Raw genomic sequence first — 26875 nt, forward strand, 5'->3', positions numbered from 1 at the left:
AGGTGGAAAGGATAACAAACATCATTTTCAGTAATCAAGCTGAGAAATATGCTGCTTCCATCAAGCCCAGAAGACCTGTGCAGGAGACTCTTTAACTGGAGAACAAGAGGAGGGCAGAACATCCAGTTCTGCCATTCTATTTGCTACTAACCCATTAGGAAGGCATCCTATAGAAAAGCTGTCTTATAACAGCTCTTGAATCCAAATTATGTAAAAGATCTGTCCGAAAACTAGTTAGCCATCACTAATCAAAAATAATCCCAGAGACATGATAAGGACAGCTGACATCCCTTGTCCCCTATCCCTAAGGATATCCCCTATCCCTAAGGATAGCTGACATCCCTTGTCCCCTATTTTGCACACCAGTGATCCTGGGCAGACTGCTTGGACATGCAGATCTTGGTGCTCGTGTGTATGCAGGTGTAAGAGTGTGAGCAAATAAAATGTGCGAGAAAATGAGTGTGAATGGGTTAAATGAACACCTTTAGAAACTTAGTAAAGGAAATCAACTTCTGTAAATCCATAGAATCACAGAATGGTTTAGGTTAGAAGGGACTTTAAATATCATCCAGTTCTAACCCCCTTGCCATGGGCAGGGACACCTCCCACCAGATCAGATTGCCCAGGGCCCCGTCCAGCCTGGTCTTGATCACCTCCAGGGATGGGGCATCCACAAATTATCTGGGCAACCTGTTCCAGTGCCTCACCACCCTCTGAGTGAAGAATTTCCACCTAAGTTCTCAGACTGAGTTTTGTTGCTTTGGTTTTCTGCGGTGCAGATTAAAATGCTGTGCAATAATAGCTGCAGACAGGCCAATGTAATCGTCTGAGCTGCTGCAGAGGAGGACTCTAACTCCTACTGAGCACCACACTGATGCTGCTGCACTGTCTCAGGATAGGAGCCAGTATCTCCTCTGGATTTCAATAGCCCTGAAATGTAAGGCATGAGCATCGTATCTTAAACAAGTTCAGGAGTGTCTGTGCCAGGTGCTGTTAAGGTAAATTACATCAGCTGCTGTATCTTGTTGATGTGGCTTCTGCTTTTATTCCAGAGCAGAGTTCAAGGCTCCCTTAGGTGAGTCACATACCTGGCAGAGACAGGTAAGGAGAGGACAGGGATGATCATAAGTAAAGAAAAGCAGACTGGCTCATTGCATTTTGTTTGCAGAAACAGCCCCTCACATTGTTCCATAAAAATATAAAGCAAAAATTTGAAATGTAATGCTATTAAATAAATGAAAAATGAAATAGCATAAAATAAAAGGTCAATCTTAGCTCTTTGCTGCCTCTAGAGCTCTCCATAACACACGTATTTATGATAGTTATGTAATAGATAGGAAGAAGTCTTCCCTAGCCAAAGTTCAGGTTATGCTATTTACTTGCCCTTGTGCAGCTGCGGTGATATATTAACTTCACTTCTGTGCCTCCTTCTTGCACATTACTGATTACCAACATGCTGTCACTAACATATTTACATTCTTTCTTCTTTAAGGAGACAGTGGAGGACTGTTAGTTTTACTTGTCCAAGACAGTTTTGTCCAATATGGAATCACCTTTTGGGGTCTTGGTTGTGCCCTGCGTATGTAAATTTCTGGTTTTGATAGTTTATAGTTACTCTTCCTGGATTAAGAACATAATGGAAGCCAACTGATCCTGGGAATGGACTGCCCTCTTCTGGAAAGCCATACGCATATTTGAAATATGAGACTCCAAGTACTACATCAAAATTATATTAAAATTTAAGAATCAAAAATAAATGCCATCCATTAAAAATTACTGTAAATTAACACTCTGATAAGTAATCAAACTCTCATTTTGTTACCTTTTTTCTGTATGTTCTGTATTTCAGTGTATTCTACAATACATGCATGTGAAGCACACATTCAGAACATGCTGTTCTGTGTAGCTGAACCTCATACATTACTTGTTCTCATGGAAACCTATAGAAAGGTCTCATTGTTCTGGGTCTTTGCATTCTCAATGTTTTCACTGACCTCCTGCATTTTCACATTTTCTCCCAGGGCCTCCATAGGTCATGAAGGCATCAGGCTGAATTGTGGGAGGCAGAGTTTCTTCATAGGTGGGCCTGGGACTTTTGAATGCCTCTTTCAGACAGCAGTACGTGGCTCTGGTAGTCTACATTCCTTGGAATTTACCTAACAGCCACCACGGGGATTGCTAGGCAGCTGCCTATCAGTATGAGGATTATTGTCTCCTCCAGATGCTATGCAGGCAGAGGAAAAGAGTCAGCAAAGAACCCTCCTGTTTGAGAAGTTCCTCATGCTTGATGGTTGGCAGTAGGCAGGATTTTCTCAGCGTATGGTTTGGTGCAAAGGAAAGAGACTTTGTGTGTGTGTGTGTGTGTGTATTCAGAACTGTTAATGACTCTCAGCACTAGAGTACACATGATACAATAAAATACTTGGCTCAAAAACTTTTCCATAAGGCAGGTTGATGCAAGTCTTCAGAGCACTTCAGCACTGTTGCTGACAACCCATTACAGTAAAAAGTGAAAATGACTTCAGATCCTTAGTACCCACCTTCCGTTAGTGTGTAAATATCAGAGGTGGGATTTAACTGTCTAAAAATAGATGCCTGTGGTCATTCAAAAACCTACAGATGCTTGAGATTTGTGGATGGGCTGGCAGAAAAATTACAGGGAGAATCAGTCCTTTCTGAAGTGGCAACTGTAGTCCAGGCAAGATTCCTTAAGAAGTCTAAACTGGCATTACATGCTTTGCTTAAATAAGTCTCAGTTGAGCTGTAAATCTTCTGTCTTAGTTGGGAAGGATTTATATAATAAAGAGGCTAATGAGTTGTTGTTGTTTTTTTTTCCCATTACCTGTTAAGATACATAGATATGTTTACTGCTTGCTCATAATTTAAGCTGTACAACAGAAGAAAACAAATAATATGTAATCTATTGTAGAACAACCCTCTCTATACCATGCTTTATAATATTAAAGTGGTGAACTATCAGATCTCAGTGTGGCTATTTTAATGTTTCATTTTGCACTGGTAGTAGTTCATTCTTCAGTAGCTCATTCTATCATGGTCATCCCTGCATCCAGACAATACTATTTCTCCCTGTGTGTGTCATAGCATTACTTTTCTTTCTGACAATATAATGAAGTTCAATCTTTAAGAAAAAGACTGTCAAGCTATCTAGAAATGTCAATACACTCAAAAAATCATCTGCCATTCATAGCCCGAGGAATAATTTTCACCCTGTTCTTAAATAACAAGCACCCTGGACTAGATTCAAATATCCATTGCACAAGACTTTCATCATCCTGCTCTTCTCCTTGGAGAGCAGAGAATAGACAGGAATCAGTTTTTAAGGACTTCAGGCTGTCTGAGCTGTGAATTTTGCTGCCTGTGGTTTGGTCATGTTAATTCCATTAACTCCATTAACTCTCATATATATATATATATATATATATATATGCTTTTTTTAATTTTAAAAATTTTTTTTTAATAAACTTTGTTTATTTGCCTGCAGAGTCAATACAGGTATCAAAGGCTAACCTGACTTTTATCTTTCCTCTTCAGCATCTGTCTTCTAAATTCCAGTTTAAAAAATATCTGTCTGGAAGAGTACTGTCCTAAAGCCAGTTTGAAGATACATTATCAGTTAAAATGTTATTGTGTCTTTTATTCCATATCCTCATTTACTACCGTTGCTGGTTCAGTAGAGCTGAGAAAGCTTTGGAGCAAATAACCCAGTTATTTCCCACACTAAACATTCTGTACAGACAACGTCAATTGAATATCTACTGCCTAAAAAATTGTGTAGAAGTTACTAGAGTTGTTATAATAAATGCACAATTATGCAGTAGAAAGAGAATAATGGCATAAGACAGGTATTACTATTGAATAAGTTTTCTAACAAAGCAAAAACCTAAGAGTTGAAATCATGCCCTTTATCTTGGCAAGAGCTAAGCAGATGATATATAACAGAAAACATTACAGCAACAGTTCTTTTTCGATCTCACCTATGTGTATCTCTTGATTCCCCTGCTACGACCTTAACTGTTTAGAATTAGAGGTAATACAATTTTTAGTTTTTAAAGATAACATATTTTACCAGCCCAACTGGCATGGCTGGAAAAATGAGATGACATTTTGGGCAAAAAGAAGGGCTCATATGCACAAAAGCTTGACTGATTTTTCCCAATATATTAGTTGACCTAACAGAAAGTATTAACTTTACCTATAAAGCTTATCTTGCCTACGTCCTTAGATCACCATCACAGCAAAAGCAAACAACCAAAAAGCCTTTTCCACCTTTATTTGCTTGGAGTGGAACTTTGTTCCAAAGGATTCTCAGTCTACAAAATGATTTCCACCTCTTTAGAAGATAACTGGACTGACAAATTTTTCCACCTTAATTATTCTGATGTAGTTAAACTGACAAAAATATCCCAAAGTAACCATAGCTACAGATGAGTTCATGCTACTGCAGATTCTGGCTGTGCCCTGTCCAGTGTGAGCTGTACTTCTATGTATATTTTTACTCCTATGTCTGTATCTTTATTAGGGTTTTTACTGGTGTGACTTTGCTAGCTAAGCTTTCTAAAGGAGACCTAGTCATAGCTTACCTGTGACTTTTTGCTTAAGATGCACATAGGTAAATCACTATTCTGACCACTAAAAATAGATCCTCTAAAAGTGGATGAAAAATCCAAATCTTTGCCCAGTACCATGAACAATTTGTTGAAGAAGTCACACAGGTGAGCTGTTGAATTTTGAATAGTTTTTCAGTCCAGCTGTATGCTCTATTTGCAAAGAATATTATGACAGCAATACCCAATACCCTTGACTGTGAACAAAAGCCTGGTTGCTGCTTTAGTAGTAACCCTCCTCCCTTCCTTCCTTCTCTTTTTAGCAGTAGTTAAGTTCATTGAAAGAAAAGCCATTTTTTGAACATAAATAATAGTTCATCTCTCTGTGTGAAGGGTGATTAAACCTAATATGCTTTCTGGAAGAATTCACTAGATGGACAACTAAAACCATTGCTATCCTAATACATCAAGTGGGCTTGTTTTGCATTGTTAATGTGTGGGCCAGGTTCAGAATAGGAATTGCACTTGTGCAACATCTCTGAACATCAAGGCCTCTTTCCCAGGGTACCTAAGTATGCATTTAATTTGCAAATGTAGGGCTAAACCTTAAAAAAAAAAATTAAAAAAAAAAAGTATTTGCAAGCTCACAAATCTGCAAGTTCAATGTTGTATCATGGTCAAATATCTGCAGATTTGCAGATGATTAAGGGATCACACTGTAGAGCTTCTGCTTTCTTCTGCACTTCTGCCTGAGTACTCTTTTCTCCAGGTTTGCTCTCACACCTGGAGGTGAGAGTGCAAGATAAGAGAAGGGGGACATTTTCTGCAACTATCCTACCTTTAGAGAGCCACCTCCCTTTCACTTCAGGCAGACAAATTAGATCCTTCTTTACACAAGTACCTCTAATGCCTCTGTCAAGTAGCAGCAAAGCCAGTGATTTTATTGTTTCAGTATCCTCCAGGAAAAACAAAGCAAAACAAAACAAAACATGATCTCTTCATGGAAATCTGCATAACCTGACAGTCTGAAACTCTACAAGCATGGGAGAGGCCAGAGGAGAACCTGAATGATGGCTGCACAGAGGATAGAAAATCATGATGCTGGGAAGCTGTTTGCTAACTCACCAGGGAAAAACGTGGCATGACCTCACATCAGAAAAGAGAGGAAAATAAAAATAGCTCATTACAGCATGTGTTGGCTAGCATGTCCTAATATAAACGCAAGTAGCTTCTGCCTGTAGGAATTTAGTGTCAAGTTCTTTCCAAGGAAAATAAAATTGTGATTAAAAGGGACTTCATCCAAAAGCACATATTCTAAAGTGGTTTTAGAGATGGAAGAGTTACAGCTCTTTTGATCTCCTAAAAACAGGTCCTTTACAGGAAAGAAGAGTAATTAGGTTTTTTCTTTTTTCTTTTCTTTTCTTTTCTTTTCTTTTCTTTTCTTTTCTTTTCTTTTCTTTTCTTTTCTTTTCTTTTCTTTTCTTTTCTTTTCTTTTCTTTTCTTTTCTTTTCTTTCTTTTCTTTTCTTCTCTTCTCTTCTCTTCTCTCTTCTCTTCTCTTCTCTTCTCTTCTCTTCTCTTCTCTTCTCTTCTCTTCTCTTCTCTTCTCTTCTCTTTTCTTTTCTTTTCTTTTCTTTTCTTTTCTTTTCTTTTCTTTTCTTTTCTTTTCTTTTCTTTTCTTTTCTTTTCTTTTCTTTTCTTTTCTTTTCTTTTCTTTTCTTTTCTTTTCTTTTCTCTCTCCTCTCCTCTCCTCCCCTCCCCCTCCCCTCCCCTCCCCTCCCCTCCCCTCCCCTCCCCTCCCCTCCCCTCCCCTCCCCTCCCCTCCCCTCCCCTCCCCTCTCCTCTCCTCTCCTCTCCTCTCCTCTCCTCTCCTCTCCTCTCCTCTCCTCTCCTCTCCTCTCCTCTCCTCTCCTCTCCTCTCCTCTCCTCTCCTCTCCTCTCCTCTCCTCTCCTCTCCTCCTCTCCTCCTCTCCTTCCCTTTCCTTTTCTGTTTTCATTTCCTTCTTTTCCTTTTCCTTTTCCTTTCTTTTTCTTTTTCTTTTTCTTTTTCTTTTTCTTTTTCTTTTTCTTTTTCTTTTTCTTTTTCTTTTTCTTTTTCTTTTTCTTTTTCTTTTTCTTTTTCTTTTTCTTTTTCTTTTTCTTTTTCTTTTTCTTTTTCTTTTTTTTTCTTTTTCTTTTTCTTTTCTTTTTTTTCTTTTTCTTTTTCTTTTTCTTTTTCTTTTTCTTTTTCTTTTTCTTTTTCTTTTTCTTTTTCTTTTTCTTTTTCTTTTTCTTTTCTTTTTCTTTTTCTTTTTCTTTTTCTTTTTCTTTTTCTTTTTCTTTTTCTTTTTCTTTTTCTTTTTCTTTTTCTTTTTCTTTTTTTTCTTTCACTAGATATCCCAGTTGCCAATAACACTAAGTTTTGAATTTGCTGAAGAGCAGGAGCTGAGGTTGTCTGAGATCATTTCAGGCTTTATGTTACAACTGAAAAAACAATATATTGCTTTCATTTTAATTTACAATGTTAGCTCCTACCTGTGTTCTGAGCTGACTGTTGACAGTGCATTTAAGTTTAATGTATGTAGTCATCACAGTTGTTTGGCATTTATTTTATGCTAGTGAATTTCAGTGATGGATAAATGGCCTGTGACTAGATATGCAGCTGATCACTGTCACTTCTATCAGGGAGAAAGGAGAGGTATGGGTAGGAAATGTTTCCCTCAGAAGAGAAAGAACAAGATTCTCTTTAAAGGGAGGCCATTCTTAGGACAGAAAACTGAATTTCAACACAATACATGAAGAGGCAGGTAGGGGGAAACAAAACAAATGTAGGGCTAAATAGTCCAGACATTGTAGATGTAAGATATTGGCCAGCACTGTAGGTTGCTGTGGTCTAATGTATAGTTTTGACATTTACTTTAAACCCAATAAAACGTACTAATAAATGTCATAGTAGATTATTATCTCCATGGTTAATGAAATGTCCAAGAGAAATGAGTAAGTTTGTCCAAAAGTTTCACGAGGTGATTGTGACAATCTGCCCTGTGCTAGCCCAGTTCCCAGGCCAGAGACATATAGGAAAGGACTTGGTGGACATAAGCATGGAAAAAAATCATGGGAAAGGTCCTTATTGATGCTACATTTGTATATCTGCAGGTGCAGAGATAGCAGGCAGTCAATTGTCCTAAACATTCAACTTCTCCATTGAAAGAAACTGTTTTCACAGACTTTTTCTTTCCAGAAATGCCTCAATTCTTGGATCATTCTCTGCTGTCAATGCTGAAAGCTAGCTTGGTCTGGGAAGAACAGAAAGGCATTTAAAAGATGTGAAATTAGATAGGCTTCTTCTACACAGAAGACATTTATAACAAAAGAAACTGTATTGTGTGGAGAAGTGGGACTTTTAGGTGCAATACAGGTGCAAGACAGAGAAAAAAGCTATTACTTCAGTTCCTTGGACTGTGGTTGTCAGCACCCTGGGGACACTGCCAGCCCTGCCCCAGCCCCAGTGAAGCCACAGCAACACTGGGCTCCAGCTCCCCACAGCCCTGCCCCACCACAGGCCCAAATCCCAGCCCCATGGGTGTGCCTGGAGCTGGGGCTGGGGCTGCCGTGGTGCCCCCTGTGCCCTGCTCCTGGTGGGGCAGGGGCACAGGACAGGCTGCCAGGCCCTGCCCTTACAGACACATGGGCAGCCGCTGCTGAGCCCAGCCCCAGTTTCTTAGGGAGCAGAATGGTTTTCTCCATCGTCTTTGCCATCAGGAAAGTGTTTGTGCCTGTCTCCACACAGTGATTCCCTCCATGGGCAAGGTTTGAGTCCAAGCCAGTACAGGAGAGGATGTACAAGAAGTGGTTGTCTGTACAAGAAGGGCAGGTAGCACGGCTGGCTCGGGTCTTCTGCAAAGCACCCTCCAAGCTGGCTGAGCAGAGCTGCTTCGCGTACTTCAGGAGCCATCTCTCCACATTCACCCCGGTAGTACTTTGTCTCCAGCCCTGTCTGAGCTTGTTTCACAGCAGGAGCAGGTTAGAACCCCACTTGTGAAGTTGTCCTGAGCCAGGTTTTTCTCTGAACCAAAGATCTGGAAGTGTGCCCTTAGCCCAAGGCTTCCCGTCTGTCAGGAGGGTATTTATCACCTGAGGTGTTAGAGCAGGTGCAGAGTACCAGCAGGTCTAGCTTTGGCTGCAGCTATGATGACGGCCCTCTAGGACTGCTTATAGAAGAATAAACATGAACAATATGGGAAACAACAGGGATGTAGCCCTTCTTGCATTGCCTGTGTGCAAACTTTGCTCAGGCAACGAGCAGCCTGACTGGTTCAACTGGACCACAAATGGAGGAGTGGAGTATGGGGACACATGGCATAAGGGTGGCAATAAGACTGTGACTCGGCAGAGGGCTATGAGACATGGTAATCTCAAAAAGGTCAGCTCAGATATTTGCTCTCAAACAGCAGTTTAAGACGTAATTGTTATAGACATAGCTGCTATAGCAATGCTGAAATTTATCATGAATATCTTATGAATATGTAATATGTAGTATGCATAGTTATATGTGTTTTGCTTGAGGTATTCTGTATGTAGTTCAAATCTAACATTGCATCAAGTTGTTTGATTCCACTTCAAAAAACCCACCATTGTATTTGTGTATTGGGCTTATGTGGCAAGGCTTTGGTGGTGGAGAGCTGCAGGGGTGGCCTCTGTGAGCAGAGCCCAGCAGCTGCCCTGTGTCAGATCAGAGCCAGCTCCAGACAGCTCCAAAAGGGACCTGCCGCTGGCCAGAGCTGAGCCCATCAGCAATGCTGGTTGGGCCTCTGGGAGATCAGATTTAAGAAAGGGAAAAAAACTGCTGTGCAACAGCAGCTGGGAGAGAGGAGTGACAACCAGCCCTGCACACACCAAGGTCAGGGCAGGAGGTGCTCCAGGCAGGCAGCAGCAGTTCCCCTTTCCCCTGCGGCCTGTGGAGAGGCCCCTGGTGGAGCAGGCTGTCCCCCTGCAGCCCATGGGTCCCACAGGGAGCAGATCTCCACGCTGCAGCCCGTGGAGGAGCCCCCGGTGGAGCAGGTGGATGTGGCCTGGAGGAGGCTGCAGGGCTGCCAGGAAGGACTTTGTACAGCTGATCCCATTTGAGGGAGGGCAGATGGACTAGGTGGCTCCTGGGGACCCATTTCCAGCCCTTGTATTGTTATAGTAAAGGGCACAAATTCACATTTTGGATGTATGCAGTGCATTTCAAGTTAAACGTTCAGTTGTTTATATCCACATACAGTAGAAGGGAAGATGGTACCAAACAACTGCAGGAGGAAATGTACTCTAGATCTGTGCCTCAAAGGCAGCAAGCTAAAAAGACATATTATTTTGGAAGGAGTTAGACCTAGATAACCAACTGTTTCTGACTATTAACAGGGGCATCATTCTGCTGAGTATGCTCCATCAGAGTGCTCTGTCTTTCAGGTGGGTCTCAATTGTCTAGTAAAATGATTGCAGCTCATGCAGGCTCAAGTGAGTGTCAGCTTCTTATTTAGTGAGGCCATTTTTGTCAAGATATTTTTCTGAAGTCTTTTATTATCTGGTAGTTCATTATCTGGCTGTTCCAGGTGAAGAGTTCTGAGCAGGAGTGGCACTGAGAGCGTGCAGATAACACCCGTGGTGCTGATGCTGAGAGAGGCTGGCTACATGGGAGCCTGAGGCAGGAGAGCAGTGACTGGGTGGGAGCCAGAGCCCCAGTTTGGTGGGTGCTGGGAGGAAAGAAACTCTCCCTCACCAGCTGCGGGAGACCTGGCAAAGGCCAGGAGATCAGGCCTCAACAAGTCTGACTTGCATGTATTTCTCGTCATAGCTGGGGGGCACTCCTGCTAAAAACAATTGAACTATCAAGGTGAGGCAAAACCAGCAGTCAAAATTATGTTGTGAAAAGCAGGGGCAAACCAACTGTGCCCTGCGTGCCCTGGGGCAGGGGGAGCTGTTACTTGAATGGAAAGATGCTCAAAGTTTTATGCTGGAGACATTTTGAGAAAGGAGATTTCTGGACGTTCCCTGGGCAGTCTGGAAAAGAAGAGATCTTCTTACTTTAAAGAGAGTTATTCTGCTCAGGAAGTCTTCCTCAGGCAGGGATTCTGTGTATTGTACTCTTTCTGAAGGAAACTAAAATGCTCTAACAGGTGAGCTGCAGCACTGAACTGCAGCCTGCGAACTGAGCAAGGCATGTGGAAATAACAGGGGTGGTTAACGGGGACAGTGGCAGCAGGAACTTAAGTATGTAAATCTAGGAATTTCTGTGGACTCCTGGAATTTAATTTCCTCTTTTCATGTCTTCAATCTGTGACAGAAGAGCAGTGGAGAAAAAAGGCAGTGAGCAAGTGCAAAGACATCCTACAGAAAAAAAGAGAAGGATTACTGCCACTGGCTTGTAGAGAGTGGTATCACAGCTGTTTTGAGGATTTTTGGGGTCCTAAATCTGATTCACAGAATTAGAGGAATTAGAGGAAAAGGACAACAAAAAGGATTACTTAGTTCAACCATAGTGGGGTAGGAACATGGGGAGATTTGAAATGTCTGTCAACTGTTTATCAAACCTGTTCTTGAAACTTCCAGTGACAAATATACCACAACCTTCCCAGGCAAAATTTCAATGCTTTACTCTCCATAGTGTCAAAGAGATTTATTTTTTTTTCAAATCTTGATCTTAAATTTCTTTTGTATATTTAAATCCATACTGCTTGCCTTATTCTCCGCATTTATGATGAATTGACTAACTACACTTCTTTGCAGTATTCATGTTATATATAAGTATACATATGTTAAAATAGATGTATATTTATACATCTGTATTTGAAGGTTCTTCTGTATTCCTCTTGTGATATAAACTCTGGCCAAAACAACTAACTCTTTTTTATCCTTTTTCCTTTTCTCCAATTTACCCCACACAGCTTCCCAGCAAGTTCCGTTTAATTTGAAGAGTTGTTTAAGTTGGGATGAGGAAGGTGTTGCTGTGACACTCATTTGATTTTTCAGGTGTATAGATCAGGCCTCGTGTCAGACTTATTTACACAACATAAATATTTATACAATCTGTAGATTTTGAACCTTACGTAACTTCTAGCCTGGTAAAAGGATTATGCTTACCACTTATGCAATTTTTTCCTTTTGTCTCCAAAATAAGCCTGGATTTACCTGTCCTCACAACAGAGAGGCAGTGAAGCATGTCTCTGTTTTACAAATAGGAAACTTGCTGCAGTGTTTTGTCCAGGAGACATCATCGATGGGACAGGCGTTAACATGCAGGTGCCTCAGAAACATTCTTGAGCTCCTGGTACACATTAAGCAGAACCATTTCCCCTGGCAGGGAAAACTAGCTTCTTGCCTTCTCCTCATCTCCTTTCTCACAGCCACTCCCTCCTTTAGTTAGAAAGGCAAGCAACAGGCCGTTGTGTCTGGAGCCAAGAGCTTACATCCAACAATTACTGTGGCAGGCAGCATCAGTGTGGATTTCTGACCATGCCACTGCCTGTTCCATGACATTACATTTATTCACCCCTTGCCTGCTTATGGAGTAAACTCTCCAGGGCTGAGACACTCTCATATCTATCTGTAGCACTTAGTGTTTTGACTTTGATTTCAGGTGGAGGCTCTGATATTAATAACAATCACCATCATCACTAATATCCTCTAGCAAAAGTGTTAAGTATCCACTAGAACAAACAAATGATTAGCAATAGACCTCTCCAAAAATAAGGTACCAACATTATAAAGATGTCTTTCACGTGTAGTTGATGAATGGAGCTAGGTCCTGCTTTGTGTTTAGTTTATCTGAACAGTGCCCTGATAGCCCCCTTGATTCAGTTTTGTGTCAATGGAAAAGATTGCTATCAAGCAGGAAACCACTAAAGAAAGTTAGACGATGCTGCATTAGCTCCCCTTGGAAACACGACAGGGGTTGAGAATGCTGCTGCTGTGACTAAACAGCTGAATATAAAACTGAAAAACAACAACAAAAAAATGGCCAATAAATACAAAAGCTGTGCCCACCACTCACTATCCACTCAATGACTTCTTGTAGCTGATTTTTCGCTTGCTGCTCCAGTTAATGCATCTTTACCAGGAAAGAACAACTAGCGATTAGGGAAAGTACAAAGCAGTTTAGAAACTGGTTCTTCAAAATGTATTTGCATCTGATGGGAAAACCATAACTTATCCATATTTCGTGGAGGTCATGACACATGTAATTTGGTTCAAGAAAGTATAAAGAGATGGGTTTCAGAGAAATTACTCTGTTATTATTTCCTTGTAGAAGGAACTGTCCTTGATGATGGATGCTTGATTTCTCACTCACTTGTTGGGAGATGCATTCGTTCTCTTTCTGTTCCTGGATTTGTTTTCCTATGAAAGTCTTTAACTTAATTTTAACATTTACAAATCCCACAGGGCCTCTTGAAAAGCCCTCTGAAGTTAGCAGAAATATTTTTATGTCACTGACAAAGTTTACTGAATCAGTGCCTGGAAGTGTGTCTGGTAAATGGACAAGTCTGCTGTGCATCACTTAAGAAAATGTAAACTGGAAGCCAGTGCAGCAGAGCTGCATGATGTTCTTAGTGAAGGTATAAAACGAACAAGCATGCGCAAATCTCTCTCTTTCTTGAAGCTGAAAGCCTTATAAAAGGATTTTACAATTTGACACTAAGCATTCATTTTTTTCTGTTTTTATTACTATGTAGCTTTATAGTGCTGTTTTACCAAATTAATCTAAAAACATTAGTCTCAACTCACAATCCACTTGTTCATTTTATCCATATTTATTTTCCTTTTCAAGGAAATCTTCCTTCTCCTTCTGATTTTTCAAATTTAGGTAAAATCTGCTACACTACCTCATTTTTTGTTGTTGTTGTTCCAAATAGGTGCCTTTATTTTTCACCACATCTTAATCTTTGTTATGTTTTTTAATATTTTACAGTGATAATGTTACATTTGGCTTTTTTTCCCCACTGTTCTTTCTTACTCATTTTTTTCTCTGTTTTTCATGCTTGCATGCTGTCTTTGTTAGAGGGAATATAGCATTGAGAAAATGAAGCTTTTGAGCCTATTAATATTAAATATTCAAACCAATCAACTTTAAGCCTCTTTTATTTCAACAATCAATATCTTTTTCAAAAACACAGAAAATGCAATACTGAAATTGTGTGTTTTGTAGTCTGCAGGAAAAAAAAAAAAAAGCAAACCTTATCAATACTGTTATCTTCCTTTTGTTGGCATCCAGACTAGTGCTGAAGGCTTGTAAAAGCCAGCATGAGATCCTCAGTCTCCTTGGAGGGAGGGACACAGCTGTGGAGGTGGTGGAAAAGGACAAATTTGCCTGCAGAGTTTCTGTGATATGGTGGGGTTGAAGGCAGACATGTTTGCAAGTCTCTCCCTGGGCTGTACAGTTAAATCTTATGACAAACTTTCATGCTCTTCTTCTATCAGCAACTGAACTTTCAGTCTTGAATCATCTATTCCTCTTTTCCTTATCATTCCTTTTCATTGTCTTGGTATTCTACTGATACATTGTGATGGCAAGGGAGGGGGAAAGAACTGAAAATGCAAATAAGAGCATATTTGCATTAGACAGATTTCCTTATGAGTTCTATGAGATAAACAAGGAAATAATAAATCCCTTGAGAATTTTTCAGTTGTATGGACAAACATCTGACACCTTTGCCTGCGCGTTTAGTGTCACCCACTTTTCCAAAAAAGTATCATCTGCTGCACCCTTCTGGACATTACCAGGACAGCACATTCTTCAGAAAATCCCAAACAAAATCAGGTAAAATTACATCATAGCTTTCGTGAGCAGTTATGTGGCTTCCATTGCTTCTAACAGAAAATGTGCACAAAATCACAGAATGGTTTGGATGGGAAGGCGCCTTAAAGACCATCTAATTTCGGCCCCCCTGCCATGGGCAGGGACACCTCCCACCAGACCAGGTTGCTCAAAGCCCCATCCAGCCTGGCCTTGAACACTTCCAAGGGTGGGACATCCACAACCTCTCTGGGCAAAATCTCTCTCTGGTTTTGATTGACCCAAGGTTTAAATTAAATCCAAGAGAAAAGGCTTTGCCGGTATATTTGCCAGCAGATCTAGAGTGGCTTCAGACTTCCTCATTTACAGTCTGTAGCAATTGCTATTTGAGAGAACAGCAAGTAACACTGTTGGTGGGAGAATAAACAAGGTTTGGTTCTGCATAGTTCATATCCCTGCTCATTGTCTCCCCTCTATTTCTTGGTAAGCCCAGATCTCTCCTATATCAAACCGGAAAAACGTTTAGGTCCTCCATGCCTTCCTCACCTACAAATGGTCCCCTAATCCTTCTTCCCATCCCTGTCCCCATACTTCTCTGTGATGCATTCTCACCAGCCGTTAGGACAGCCTATTCTTCCACATGCCTGCCTACAAGGCAGATGTTCCCAGGACTCACCTATGCAGGTACTGTCCTGCTGGTTGGGCACAGACCTTCTGACTGGCCAAGCAGAAATGAATGGTCTTTGTTTCCATGATGAGCCTCCTTGTGGAGAACTAATTTGCGTTTCTTTTCTCTGTGCAACCATTGATTTTTCTGAAGCCTTGTAGAAATGTCAGATTTCTGCCAGGTGTGGTGGAAGCTGAATGATGTACTTAAAACCTGCCAGTGGAGGAAGGGATGTGGATGAACCACAGGCATGCTGGTACATGGACACAACTGTCCATAAAATGGCTAACCAATAACAACCGTTTTCCTACTGATGTCTCTTCTGCCCATCCTGGCTGCAGGCTACACACAGGCTCCTTACTGAGAGCCCCTTGCACTGTCTCAGAACTGAGGAAAAAATGCCACCTCCCCACTCCCTTCCCACCTGTGCTCACCTTTTGACCACTGCTTTTACCCCAGGTGGCCAGTCTAGTCAGCAGTGCTCACAGGGGTGCGGCTGCTGCATGTGCCATTTCCAAAAATGTCATTCTTCCAGCACAGAGGTGAATAGGAAGGATTCTTGCCTTGCTCCTAACTTTGCTTTGTTCTGCCCCTGACATGCCACCCTCAGCTGAAGGCTTTATCCACTCGGCAAACCAGTTGAAACTCCCAAGGGCACGCAGGATGGGATTGTCTGGCTTGACTTGGCTGAGCCCTGTGGGGTGGATGTGTTGCTGAATTGTGTGGGACATCCTGCATGCACCTTGAGGTCTAAGAAGTCTTAAGATTTCAGGAGCTTTACCTGGGGAATAAAAATACATGATACACTGCACCAAAGCAAACCCTGCCTCCCAAGTCACAAACAATCAACAACAAAAACAACCCATAAATGTGAAACAACTGAGGGAAAGAAACTTCTTCCTTTCAGGAAGGAAACTGAAGATTGTTGAAATAAATTCTGAGAAAAAGTTAACATTATCTGTGTCTGGTTTTAGGATGTGGCTTACGAACCAGTGTAAATCAGAAGCAGTTCCAACCTGACCTGTGCAAGTTTGTGACTGAAAATGGCATTGCAACCTGAGGCAGAATACACAGGACTGTGCAGAATTAAAGTATGCCAGGAGATAGTTCCCATACTTTCGACCACCATCACCTCCATCTCTGCTTTAGCAAAGTGAGACCTAACAATTTGAGAACAAAAACATGCCTCACAAAACAGGAAAGTGCCTTCACATTTCCCAGCATCCAATAATACAAATGTCTGAGCCTGATTTGGTAATATATCCAATTCAAGGTTGTTTGAACGTCCACTCCACGGCAAAGGGGGTCACAGCATGGGAGAATGATTAACTTAATCTGCCTGCCTTGTTTGTTTGATGCCGCCTCACTCCAGTGCAAGTCAATAAAACTTTGTGCACTGACACACACAACTTCCAGCACCTTCCAGCTGGGCCAAAATGGGAATTAGCAAAGCTGCCTTGCTCTTTCTTTTTGTGCTCAGCTCAGGTAAGAGTCCTTTGCCTTCCACTTGTGTGGGTGAGATGGGGGCCAAATGCTTGCAAGCTCCGTGTTGTGGAGACGGGTCCCCAAATCCACGTGTCACCACTTACCTGGATGATGGTGGGTTTGGGGCTTGCTGGCCGGCAAGAATTGCTGTTGAACGAAGTGAGAGCTGTGGTTGCTCTGTTGTGTTTGTGAGAGGCACGAGAAGACCAACAACCTTGGTGTATGCATGGGAACAAATGGCCTGTGAGAATGCCATACTAAGTATCAGCATAAGGAGAAAATGGATGTAAGTGGGGAAAAGCCCCTTTGCTGATGCAGGGGCTGGGGTTCCCCAGAGAAAACACTTACGAATTTCCTGTGTCTATAACCGATCTTGAAAAATGAAATAATTTAATCACATCTCTTATATAACTCTGTAGCCTAATGCTGGATATGGAAATAAACTATTGTTAAAATTAGGAACAGAAACATAGAATCTTTACAGGCATAAAAAGAAAAAAAATGATTACGTGGCAAACTTCTTTATGAGCATAAACGTTTTAGAGTTAAACATTAAATCTATAAGCACGTATTTCTACACATCTTATGCATATGTGGCTTTCAGATATAATCATACTAATTGATTTACTAATTTATAACCTCGGATTACTTTGTTGCAACATAGATGCAGCATTACAGATTCATTATTAAGTCTAGCCGAGCCATTGCAACAAAAAACATGGTGACCATTGTAAAAAGGCTATGCAGTCATCTTATGATTGAGATTTCTTGCTCCAGGGCAAGATGGCTGAGGGCAAGCAGCTATTTGGTGACCAGTAAAACTGTAGTGATTGTGGGTTCCATATAGGAGGTCATAATCTCACATCATCCTAATTCATGCTTCTCCAAAACTTTAATATCGATACCTCTTCCCATCGTTCTCTGACTGGTCCCTCTCTCTGCTTCCCGTTACTCTGTTTTTTCACATTTCTTTTTCTCAGTTTCAAACCCATACATAACTCCATTCAGAGCTTCATTTCTGTATCTTCCTTCTGCTGTGGTTTTTTTTTTGTTTGTTTGTTTTGTTTTGTTTCCTATGATGTGTTCCATACAGCTGTGTTCGTGTCTGGAAACAGAAATTTCCTCAGAGTTTATGGCCTTTAACCCAGAATCACGCAAAATAAATAACGACTTCACCTGTCAATGCTATGTGGAAAAGGGGACTTGAAGTCACAGATATTAACTGCAGCATTCTCATTTTTAATGCCTGATTCCTTTTCATCCCTTGTAGTGAAAGGAGATGTACTGGATGACTATTTAAGAACGGATGGTGTTTGGATCCTTACTAGAAATAAGCAGTTTTATGAGACAAATAATGAAATAGAATGCGCAGAGAAATGTGAAGCTGAAAGAAATTTTAATTGCAGGTAATTTCTGTTGAATCTTTAAGCTATGCCTTTGTGGATGACTAATTGATCAATGACATCTTCCCACTGTTGTTCAGAAGTAAGCATGCACACTCAAATTTGGATGGAAAGCAAAACCAAACCAAACCAAAAAAAGCCAACAACAACAAACACACACAGACACAAGCTAAGAAGGTGAATAACTGGGACATGTAGTTGGAAAGAGAAGATTTGGAAGAGGCAAATGAATATTTATTTTATTTTATTTTATTTTATTTTATTTTATTTTATTTTATTTTATTTTATTTTACTTTACTTATTTTATTTTATTATTTTTAATTTCAGCACTTATAGGGAAGTGGGGCATATTTTTGCCAAGAAACATTGTAGTACAATAATACTGAGTCTTCTTCAGCCTTTTTGCTCTACACATCCAACTCAGAAACATGCTACTCAGAAACCAGGATGGGAACTTCAGCATGCGATTTACATGAACACATTTGTGTAAAACAAGTCCAGAGTGCCTGGGGAACACAAGACACTGTCACCTGGGTGTCAGGTCATGGGAAGCTGCTCCTGGAAAGCCACCTTTTTCCTCCATAGGTCAGGACAGGTGACTGTCCAGGCAACAGGAGCTGCCCGAAAAGCTGACGGCACCATCTGCACCCCTTGGTGACCCAGGACAAAGTTAGGAGCCAGGTGCTGCAGCTCTGCCTACAGCAGCATTGCCCATGCCTGTGCCTTTGGCTTGCGGCTTTTCTCCACCCATAAATTACCACAAGGTCAAATAAAGGGTGGATTTACAGTGCATCAGTCTTTCTGTAGTAAATGCCCAATTTCCCGCTCCTATTCAATGCTAACTGGAGAGCTGTTTATGCCTCTTTAGCTGTATGCTGCCTTGTTTCACAAAAGAGTGGAGAGATGTTTTCAATTCATTCCAAGGAAAGGCACTAACCTGAGCAGCTAGAATGCCATTGGTAATATTTTGCCAATGCAGTAGCTAGCTTCCACACAATGACTTATTCACATAATTTACATCCTGAAAAAGTCAGACGCTTCAGAGCAGCAGAAAATGTCACTGTCCCTTAGTGTCTCAAGTACTGAATACAGTCTCTGAAAGATGTAAGTGGATATAAGAAGGTGTTATTAAAATAATAATTTCTAGAAAATGACTTACCAATTGCACAATTGGAAATGAATTAAAAACATTGCTTCCTATGTTCTGTGTTCTTCTCAATTTCAACAGGGCCTTCCTATTCACCAGGAAAAAGCTACAGTGTTTAACATTGGCTGAAAATACCAAAACAACACTAACATTCAGCAGCACAGATTCAGTTCTCTATGAGAAGAGAAGTAAGTATGTAATATAACATTATACATTTACACATTAAGCCTGTTTTAACTGCATCCTTGCATTCTCTGGTTCAGTGCTGGAGCAAACAGTTGCAGGCAGTGACAGTTTCAGTGAGGTGGGCTTGCACTCATTATGAACTGGGTTAATCTGCCAGAGAATTTCCCATACAGCATCAAGGATTCTTACATTCGACTTGGACTGGACTCACTCCAATCTCCTTTAGTCACATGTTACTGAGACCAGGCAAAATAAACATGTTCCAAAGCAAAGATAATGCCTTTTTCTTACCATTAAGTATTTAAAGTCCTCTGCTTCATTGAGCTAGCAGAGTCCTTGGTCATACAAAATTTCAAGGCCATGGGATTATCTGCGTACCCACCTGCCTAATTTTTGTGTAATAATTCAGCTGAGACTTGTTTGACTGAAATATTGCATCCATTGTATCTATCAGACAGATCCTATTTTCTGTTGGCACCCAGTGCAGCAGATACTGCAGGCAGCTCTGTCTCAGCTGCAGTTCCCTTCAAACATCCTGGTCTCAGTCATGGAGAACCACAAAGGAGACATAGAAGGCAGCAAAGGATTTGAGATGTCGCTCTCGGCTTGTGTGCATATCTCGTGAACTTCCTTATGAGCCCAGTGTGTCTGTGCACACCTGATATCTTCATAATGGAATAAAAATAAAAAAAAATAAAAAAATAAAAAACTTATCAGGTGATGTTACCATAGCATAGCCTGATATATTTAACTTTTCTGCCAGCTTATCTTTGAAGATAAACCCAAGTAGCTCTGATTCATACTCTTATCTTCATGTCCTGACTTCTGTAATCTTCTGAAAATCACTGCCACCATCTTTGTGAAGTATCTGGATAGTCGTGCTGGAACCTGCTAATGGAGTATCAGTGTTGAAGTGGCAGTGACAAGACTTGTGGGCATTCCAGGGGTACACAGACAACCAGGCAGCAGTTCTCACAAGTGGCACAGTTGGCAAGACATGCAGCATAGATGATGCAAGATGTGTGACGAGTGGCTGAAGTCACTTGGTTTGTTCAGCTTGGAAAAGAGAAGGTCGAGGGATGATTTCATTACAGCCTTCAGCTTCCTCAGGAAGGGGAGTGGAGGGGAAGGGACTGATCTCTTCTCCCTGGAAGGGAGAAGGAAAGATCTCTTGTGGACCCATGGGAATGTCGTGAAGTTGCATCAGGGGAAGTTCAGATTAGATATTAGGGAAAGGTTCTCCACTGAGAGGGTGGTTGGGCACTGGAACAGGCTCCCCAGAGCAGTGGTCATGGAACCAAGCCTGCTGGATTTCGAGAAGCATTTGGACAATGCTCTGAGACATACGGTTTGATTTTTAGGTGGTCCTGCGTGGAGCCAGGAGTTGGACTGAATGGTTATTGGGGGTGCCTTCCACCTTGGAATCTTCTATGATTCCATCATTTGTAGGCCCAGCCACACACTGTGATGGTGATAACCATTGCAAGGTGCCCAAACAAGGCTCAGCTTTCCCTATTATGTTGATCTCATATTATTGTTCCATCATCTCTGTTTTTCATTTGGGGATTTAGGGGGATCCTCCATGTGCAAACAAATTACAGGAAAGGGAAAATGAGGGTCAGTCCCAATGACTGGAGATATTTCAGTAACTTGTCAATAAAAGCATCATCAATGGTCTTTGCATTCTCCCTCTCACGGAATTCCACCAGAAAACATCTGGGGTCTGAGTCTAAGAGGAATCAAAGGTGTCACTTCTGTGACAAACATATTCAGATAACTAAAAATTCTCTGGCTTGAAGGGATGGTTGCATGATACCCATAATGTGAATGTCCTTATGAACAATAAATTTCTATTAATCCTCAGCTGTTGGTGAAAGACCTTTTTTATCCCCGTAATATGATAATATAAAATGTATTTCATACATATAATATATATATATAGTAACTTGTTATATCTGCTTTCCTAACTTGATTTTATTAGCTTCATAATATTCTTCAAGAACTTTCCTCTCTAGTTGCTCAGTCATTTCTAACTATTTAGTTTTAAGATATCTTATGGAATCACATCTCTGTGTTTGAATGAACAAGAGGTTCAAAACATGGGTAAATCTAATCTGATTAATTTCAGAGTTAATTCTGCAAACTCTCAGATTCAAGAGATGCAATGTTGTAACACCACTGAATTAACAAAGCCAATTCCATTTCAGTTTACCTTCTACAATGTAAAAGAGGAATTGGGAAAGACTACAGAGGGACAGAAGCCAAAACTTGGAGAGGTATTCCATGCCAGAAGTGGGCAGAAAAAACACCCCACAATCCAAAGTATGGCCTTATTTATATTTGTCTTCATGTTGTTCTGAATCTTTTACAAGCCTCTCCAACTTCATGTGCATAAACAACTTTATAGCACGTTATTAAAGCCGAATGTCAGGTGACTTTTTAAGACAATTTTCTCTTCATCTGTCTTGTTTCTTCTCATTCTTTTCATTCCACTGTCAGAGAACTGCAATGGTCTGGATAAAGAAAGGCTGCATTTTCAGCTAGAGAAGTGTTGTCTATGTGCTGGGGCTCTTAAGAAGGTGAAATGCTGCTTCCACCAATTCATGATAAAAAATTTTATATTGGTGACAGTGGGGCCAGAATTTCTCTCTTTTGTATGAGGTGTGAAAAATATGAGCAGTGGTGTCTATCCAGCTTTATGACTCCCCTGCTAGCCTTCATTCTAATGAAACTTGGAAGCGCTTATTTAAGTCTGTTGTTTAAAAACCTTTTAGTCTTCTTTGGGAGGACTGCTATAGGTAAAACCATAGGGTCACTTGCTTCAAAGTCTCTGAAAGTTTGAGTCCACTTGCATTTGGTCAATAGACTCCCTTTACTCCACTTTTAAAGTAGTAGCCTTAGGAAAAATAATACATCACAGATCCCCAGGATGCAACTAGCTGACTAATCAGCTGGGTGCATGTATTAAAGACAATAATTTTCTTTGAGATTGGCATAGTTCTTACAAGATCATTCATTAGTGGCAGCTGGGGTCTAGGAAGAGGCTACTAGTAATGGTAGTTACAAAATGGTGATCAGATTTCATTTATGTGTTAGAACAGAGAATCTTTCTCTCATTTTCACTACGAATGAATAGAGCCCAAAGATAGCTGAGAAAGCTGGGTGTTTACCTTCTGTTCTTCTGACTGGATTGAATTAAAATGTAATTTTAATACTATTACAGTATTACACCTGAAAAATACCCCAGTGCAGGGTTGGAGGAAAACTACTGTAGAAATCCTGATGACGATGTAAATGGACCCTGGTGTTATACAGCAGATCCCGCGATCAGATTTGATTACTGCAACATCCCAGAGTGTGAGGGCCAGGTCATGCACACAGCAGAAGCTGCAGAAGGTGCGTTTATTTTTCAGGGAAGGGGCTTTCAAGTAGGTAATATTATTCCTGCTATTTACTCCTACTTTATTCTTGTCAATTGGTTTCAAATGTGAATTTAGATCAAGCTGGAATGTAAAAATTTCTCAACACAAAGGTTGTTTTCCTAACTGGCTCCAGTTTCAAAAAAATTTATAAATATAGGAGAAATTAGCAATTTTAATAATTTGCTGGTTTTGTTCTGCTCTTAACCCTAATAATTTTTTAAATTTTAAAAACAGTAAAGATTGACCCAAGTTCTGTGTTACATATTGAACCCCTGCTGCTATCAGTACGCAGAGATACATGACAAAGCTCCCCCCTGATATATAGATACATATATCCCTAAAGCTTTTAGGGATATATATATATCCCTAAAGTTTAATTCATTTGGATAGGGTGTAACTCATGGTCTTCTGGATTCCTTTCATCATCACCTGGAGCAAAACCCTCTAAGAGAACAGCAAATATTTATTATTTCTCTTTTCCTTTTGATGTAGTCTTTCATGAGTGGATCAGGGTCAGAGTTCAAGGGCTGGTGCAAACCTTGCTTTGTTTTCATTCTGCCTAGGTCCCACAGTGGAGTGCATGATGTGTAATGGTGAAGACTACCATGGAAATGTTTCCAGAACAGAGTCTGGGCTTGAGTGCCAGCGCTGGGATGCCCAAGAACCTCATATGCATGGATATACACTGAAACAGTGAGTCATATCCAGTGGTGAGCTGCCCCCGCTCATTTCCACAGAGACCCTGCCTGCAGACAGCCTAGTTGCTACAGCTAGGCTGACTCACAAACCTATCCTCCATTTTCGATGTGCAGCTTTCCAGGGAAGGATCTGAAGATGAATTATTGCCGTAATCCTGATGGTGAACTTCGGCCTTGGTGTTTCACCACCAGCCCCACTAAACGCTGGGAGTATTGCAACATTCCTCGTTGCAGTGAGTCTGACTTCTTGAGATCACTCCACAGGGTAGCTCTTCTAATTAAAATTATGCAGGGAGGGGAAAGGCAAGAAATGACAGCTGTGAGTATCCTGAGGAAATCCATGTGAATCAGGCAAATTATACATTAATGAGCAGAACCACTCACTGTGTTTCTGTTGCATAAAATCATGTAAGGTCACTGAGAGTGCAGGTGTCACAAAGTGCAACAATGCCAGAGGTGTTATGGAAAAGAGAATTTGTCTTCAACCACCTTATTTTTCAATTTATCTGAGAAGGCAGAGCATTCAGCTTAAATCTCAGGTGGTAGTTTTCAGTTGAATTGCTGACTCATGGAAAATACATAAGCCACCATGGCCATACTGTGATATTTTACCTGGATTTGTCCAGCACAGCCAACACTGTCTTTTTCTTAGTGAGAGATAAATCCTGAGAAAAAAGTTCAGACCTCAGGAGAAAATCTGATTTATCACTGAGCTAGCTTAACGTATTAAGTTGAACACACTAGATCTGGACATTTCCAAGGACTGAATAATGAGATTAGCACTGCCATTAGTAGAACTGTACGGCACTTTGAGAAAAAAAAAATGTGTTTCTATCTCTAGAGCTTGCTTTCTTAACATCTGCTCTTGACAGTGCTCTAAGCAGCAGCATGTGTTTGCTAGAAGTAGTTCACTTCGGCATAAACAATTATAGATGGAAGAATAATTATATAGACTTCTGCATGATGAAGTAGATTGTGAAAGATACCATAGCATCTCCATTTTGTGCTTAAAACATAAAGTTTAAATAGGAGCTATTAGAGTCTTATTTGTCTGCTCTGGAAATTACACATACAATGTATATGCAATAGGCATGCATTGTAAGTTAATTTTCTCTTTGGCTTCTGCAGGTTCTGTGGCTGTAATCATTACTCTTACTTTGATGTTCCCCACATACCAGACAAATTCATTTTCTTTCACACTTTCTTCTGCCTCACTTTCCCAATCCACTGATACTGGAGCCTTACCTCTGAAGACTGTTGTGCTTTCTCTCAGCATTTCTTCTTAGTCCTCATCTTTATCCTTTCTGCCCTTCTACCCTACCTATACATATACTAATGTGCTCCCTTCATCCCATTTTTTTTACAAGACCATAAAGGACTGCTTATTGCCTTTCTAGCTCTGCTCTCAAGGGACTGCAGGCACAGCGTCTGACTTGTCTCAGCAAACTTATTTACTGACTGATGTAAAGGGGCAGACACAAGACACCCATTTGGCAGCCTGAGTTCTTGTGATAACATACACTTCGGCTTTGCAATGGCTTTTCACCAATGTCATCTCTGCTAAAAGAAAAAAATACATGTTCACAATTACAGAAATGAAAGGTGTTTTGATATATTTGAAAGCATTAATTAGCTGTTGTTTTTGTTTGTTTGTTTGTTTGTTTGTTTGTTTGTTTAAATCCTGTTACAGCTATGCGCCGACCAGTTTCTGGCCTGAGCTCCCAGTGTATTTCAGGGCATGGAGAAGACTATCGAGGCAGGATAGCTATCACAGAATCAGGAAACATTTGCCAGCACTGGAACATGCAGTTTCCTCACAAACATGGCTGGATTCCTGACAGATATCCCTGCAAGTATGCTGAGACTCCTCATTTTAATGAATACCCAAGAACATAGTTAGCCCTTAGCCCCTTAGCGAACCAGATGCAGAGGCAAGAGGAGCACAGGTTTTCTGAGTTATGATGATATTTTCTCTCCTTTTGTGACCTTTCATATTGCTGTTCAGGTCTTGCTCCTCTTTTTTTTTTTTTCTTTTTTTTTTCTACGTTCCTTTTTTATTTTTAACCAACAGCTTTGATCTCATGTACTTGTCTCACCTGTACTTGCACTCCTCCTCATCCCACTGCACAGTTATAGGTATTTACTGCTTTTATATTAACAATGTGCTTTTATATTGACTCTGTGCTCTAACACACTTTCAGTGTATTACTCTTCTGAGGAGCATTGCTCCAAAGCCCAAGATGCTCCTAGGTCAGAGGAGCTGGGTCTACAGAGAATTGTCAATAGGCATGGGTAGCTGGGAATGACCAGGCTTTTAGCTTTTAGCTCTGTATTTGGATCCTGCGGGTTGTGAAATGGATTCTGTAAGCTTTCCTGGGCATATGAAACCCTGTCCATCATCACTGCAGAAGGCTGCTGAGAGCAGAGAGAAGCATGCACCATGTGACATCCAGACTTGCCTGGTTCATGCAGTAAGGATCAGGTACACTGTGACTTGTGTTTCAGTATCAGCTTTTACTGCCCTACGTTGGCCTCAAAAACAAGAGCAGAAAGTGTGAGCATTGTAAAAGCTCTTCACATAACATCAGCATTTAAACAGGAAATTCAAAGGCTGTTGGCTGGCCCCAGAACAGTGGTGAGGTAATACATCTGTAGAAAGAATAAATGTAACCTCTGAGTTGAGTTCTGCTTGCAGTAATTGTTAAGACTTGCACATAACCCTTCTTGATTTCCATGAGTAATTTAAAGCCAGTGTTTCTGTTTCAGGGGCTTAGAGGAAAACTACTGCAGAAACCCTGATGGAGAGAAGAGGCCTTGGTGCTACACCAGCAACAGCAGTGTTCGGTGGGAATACTGTTCAATTCCCCGTTGTGATGGGACAGAGCAAGAGAGCGCTGGTATGAGTACTGGAGTGTGCTTGAGATAAAGACTTCAAAGCTCTGAGACACTTCTTGTTTCTCATTGTAATTTCAGTTCTTGTTTCTCCTGGCAAATCTTTTTCAGTCACTTTTTCACAGTTGTTAATGCAGTTGCTCTGCTTGGTATGTTAGAAAACCTGCCAGATATTGGACTTTCAATGGTTAGGAAGTGCAGTGAAGGCTCTAAGTCATCAGCTGACCCAGCAGAAGAATTACAGTATCAAAAAAAATATTATTTTTTATTCCTTTTATTCCTATTTTTTTCCCCCAAAGGCGGGGCATTTCTTGCAAGTTCACTGAAGAATGAAAAAGAGTATTAAATGGATTTTTTAAAGTGTTAAATGAAAGGGAGCCCTATCTTTGGAAAGTAACCATGGAAGAGAGGACAGTAGCTTCCAAAATCCAACAATAATAAAAATCTCATCTGAAACATCCATCCATTCAAGCACAGAAAATAACAAGTGTTAGTGCAATCAAAAGAATAATAGAAGAATAGGAGTTTAATATCATCTATATTTTCGAATTATTTCAGAGACAAAATAGCTAACATCTCTAACCTTTGAGGATTTTTCATTTTCAACTCAAACATTTCCACAAATGCCAAAATGAAACTGAGGAATGCGCCTTCCACCGG

At 40.7% G+C, this 26875-nt stretch overlaps 1 protein-coding gene across 1 annotated transcript in view; it reads left to right on the top strand.

The window, feature by feature from the left end:
• Window positions 1-16333: 16333 nt before the first annotated feature.
• Window positions 16334-26875, top strand: part of LOC308192934 (apolipoprotein(a)-like) — a 66286-nt gene continuing 55744 nt past the window's right edge. The window contains exons 1-9 of the mRNA XM_080587007.1: window positions 16334-16467; window positions 17738-17873; window positions 19099-19205; window positions 21411-21525; window positions 22427-22599; window positions 23189-23318; window positions 23438-23556; window positions 25014-25176; window positions 26090-26220. Coding sequence (XP_080443133.1) covers window positions 16419-16467; window positions 17738-17873; window positions 19099-19205; window positions 21411-21525; window positions 22427-22599; window positions 23189-23318; window positions 23438-23556; window positions 25014-25176; window positions 26090-26220 — 1123 coding nt within the window. The 5' untranslated portion in view covers window positions 16334-16418. The remainder of the gene's footprint in view (window positions 16468-17737; window positions 17874-19098; window positions 19206-21410; window positions 21526-22426; window positions 22600-23188; window positions 23319-23437; window positions 23557-25013; window positions 25177-26089; window positions 26221-26875) is intronic.

This window comes from Anser brachyrhynchus (genome assembly GCF_964034855.1).
Source record: "Anser brachyrhynchus genome assembly, chromosome: 3".
Taxonomy (NCBI): domain Eukaryota; kingdom Metazoa; phylum Chordata; class Aves; order Anseriformes; family Anatidae; genus Anser; species Anser brachyrhynchus.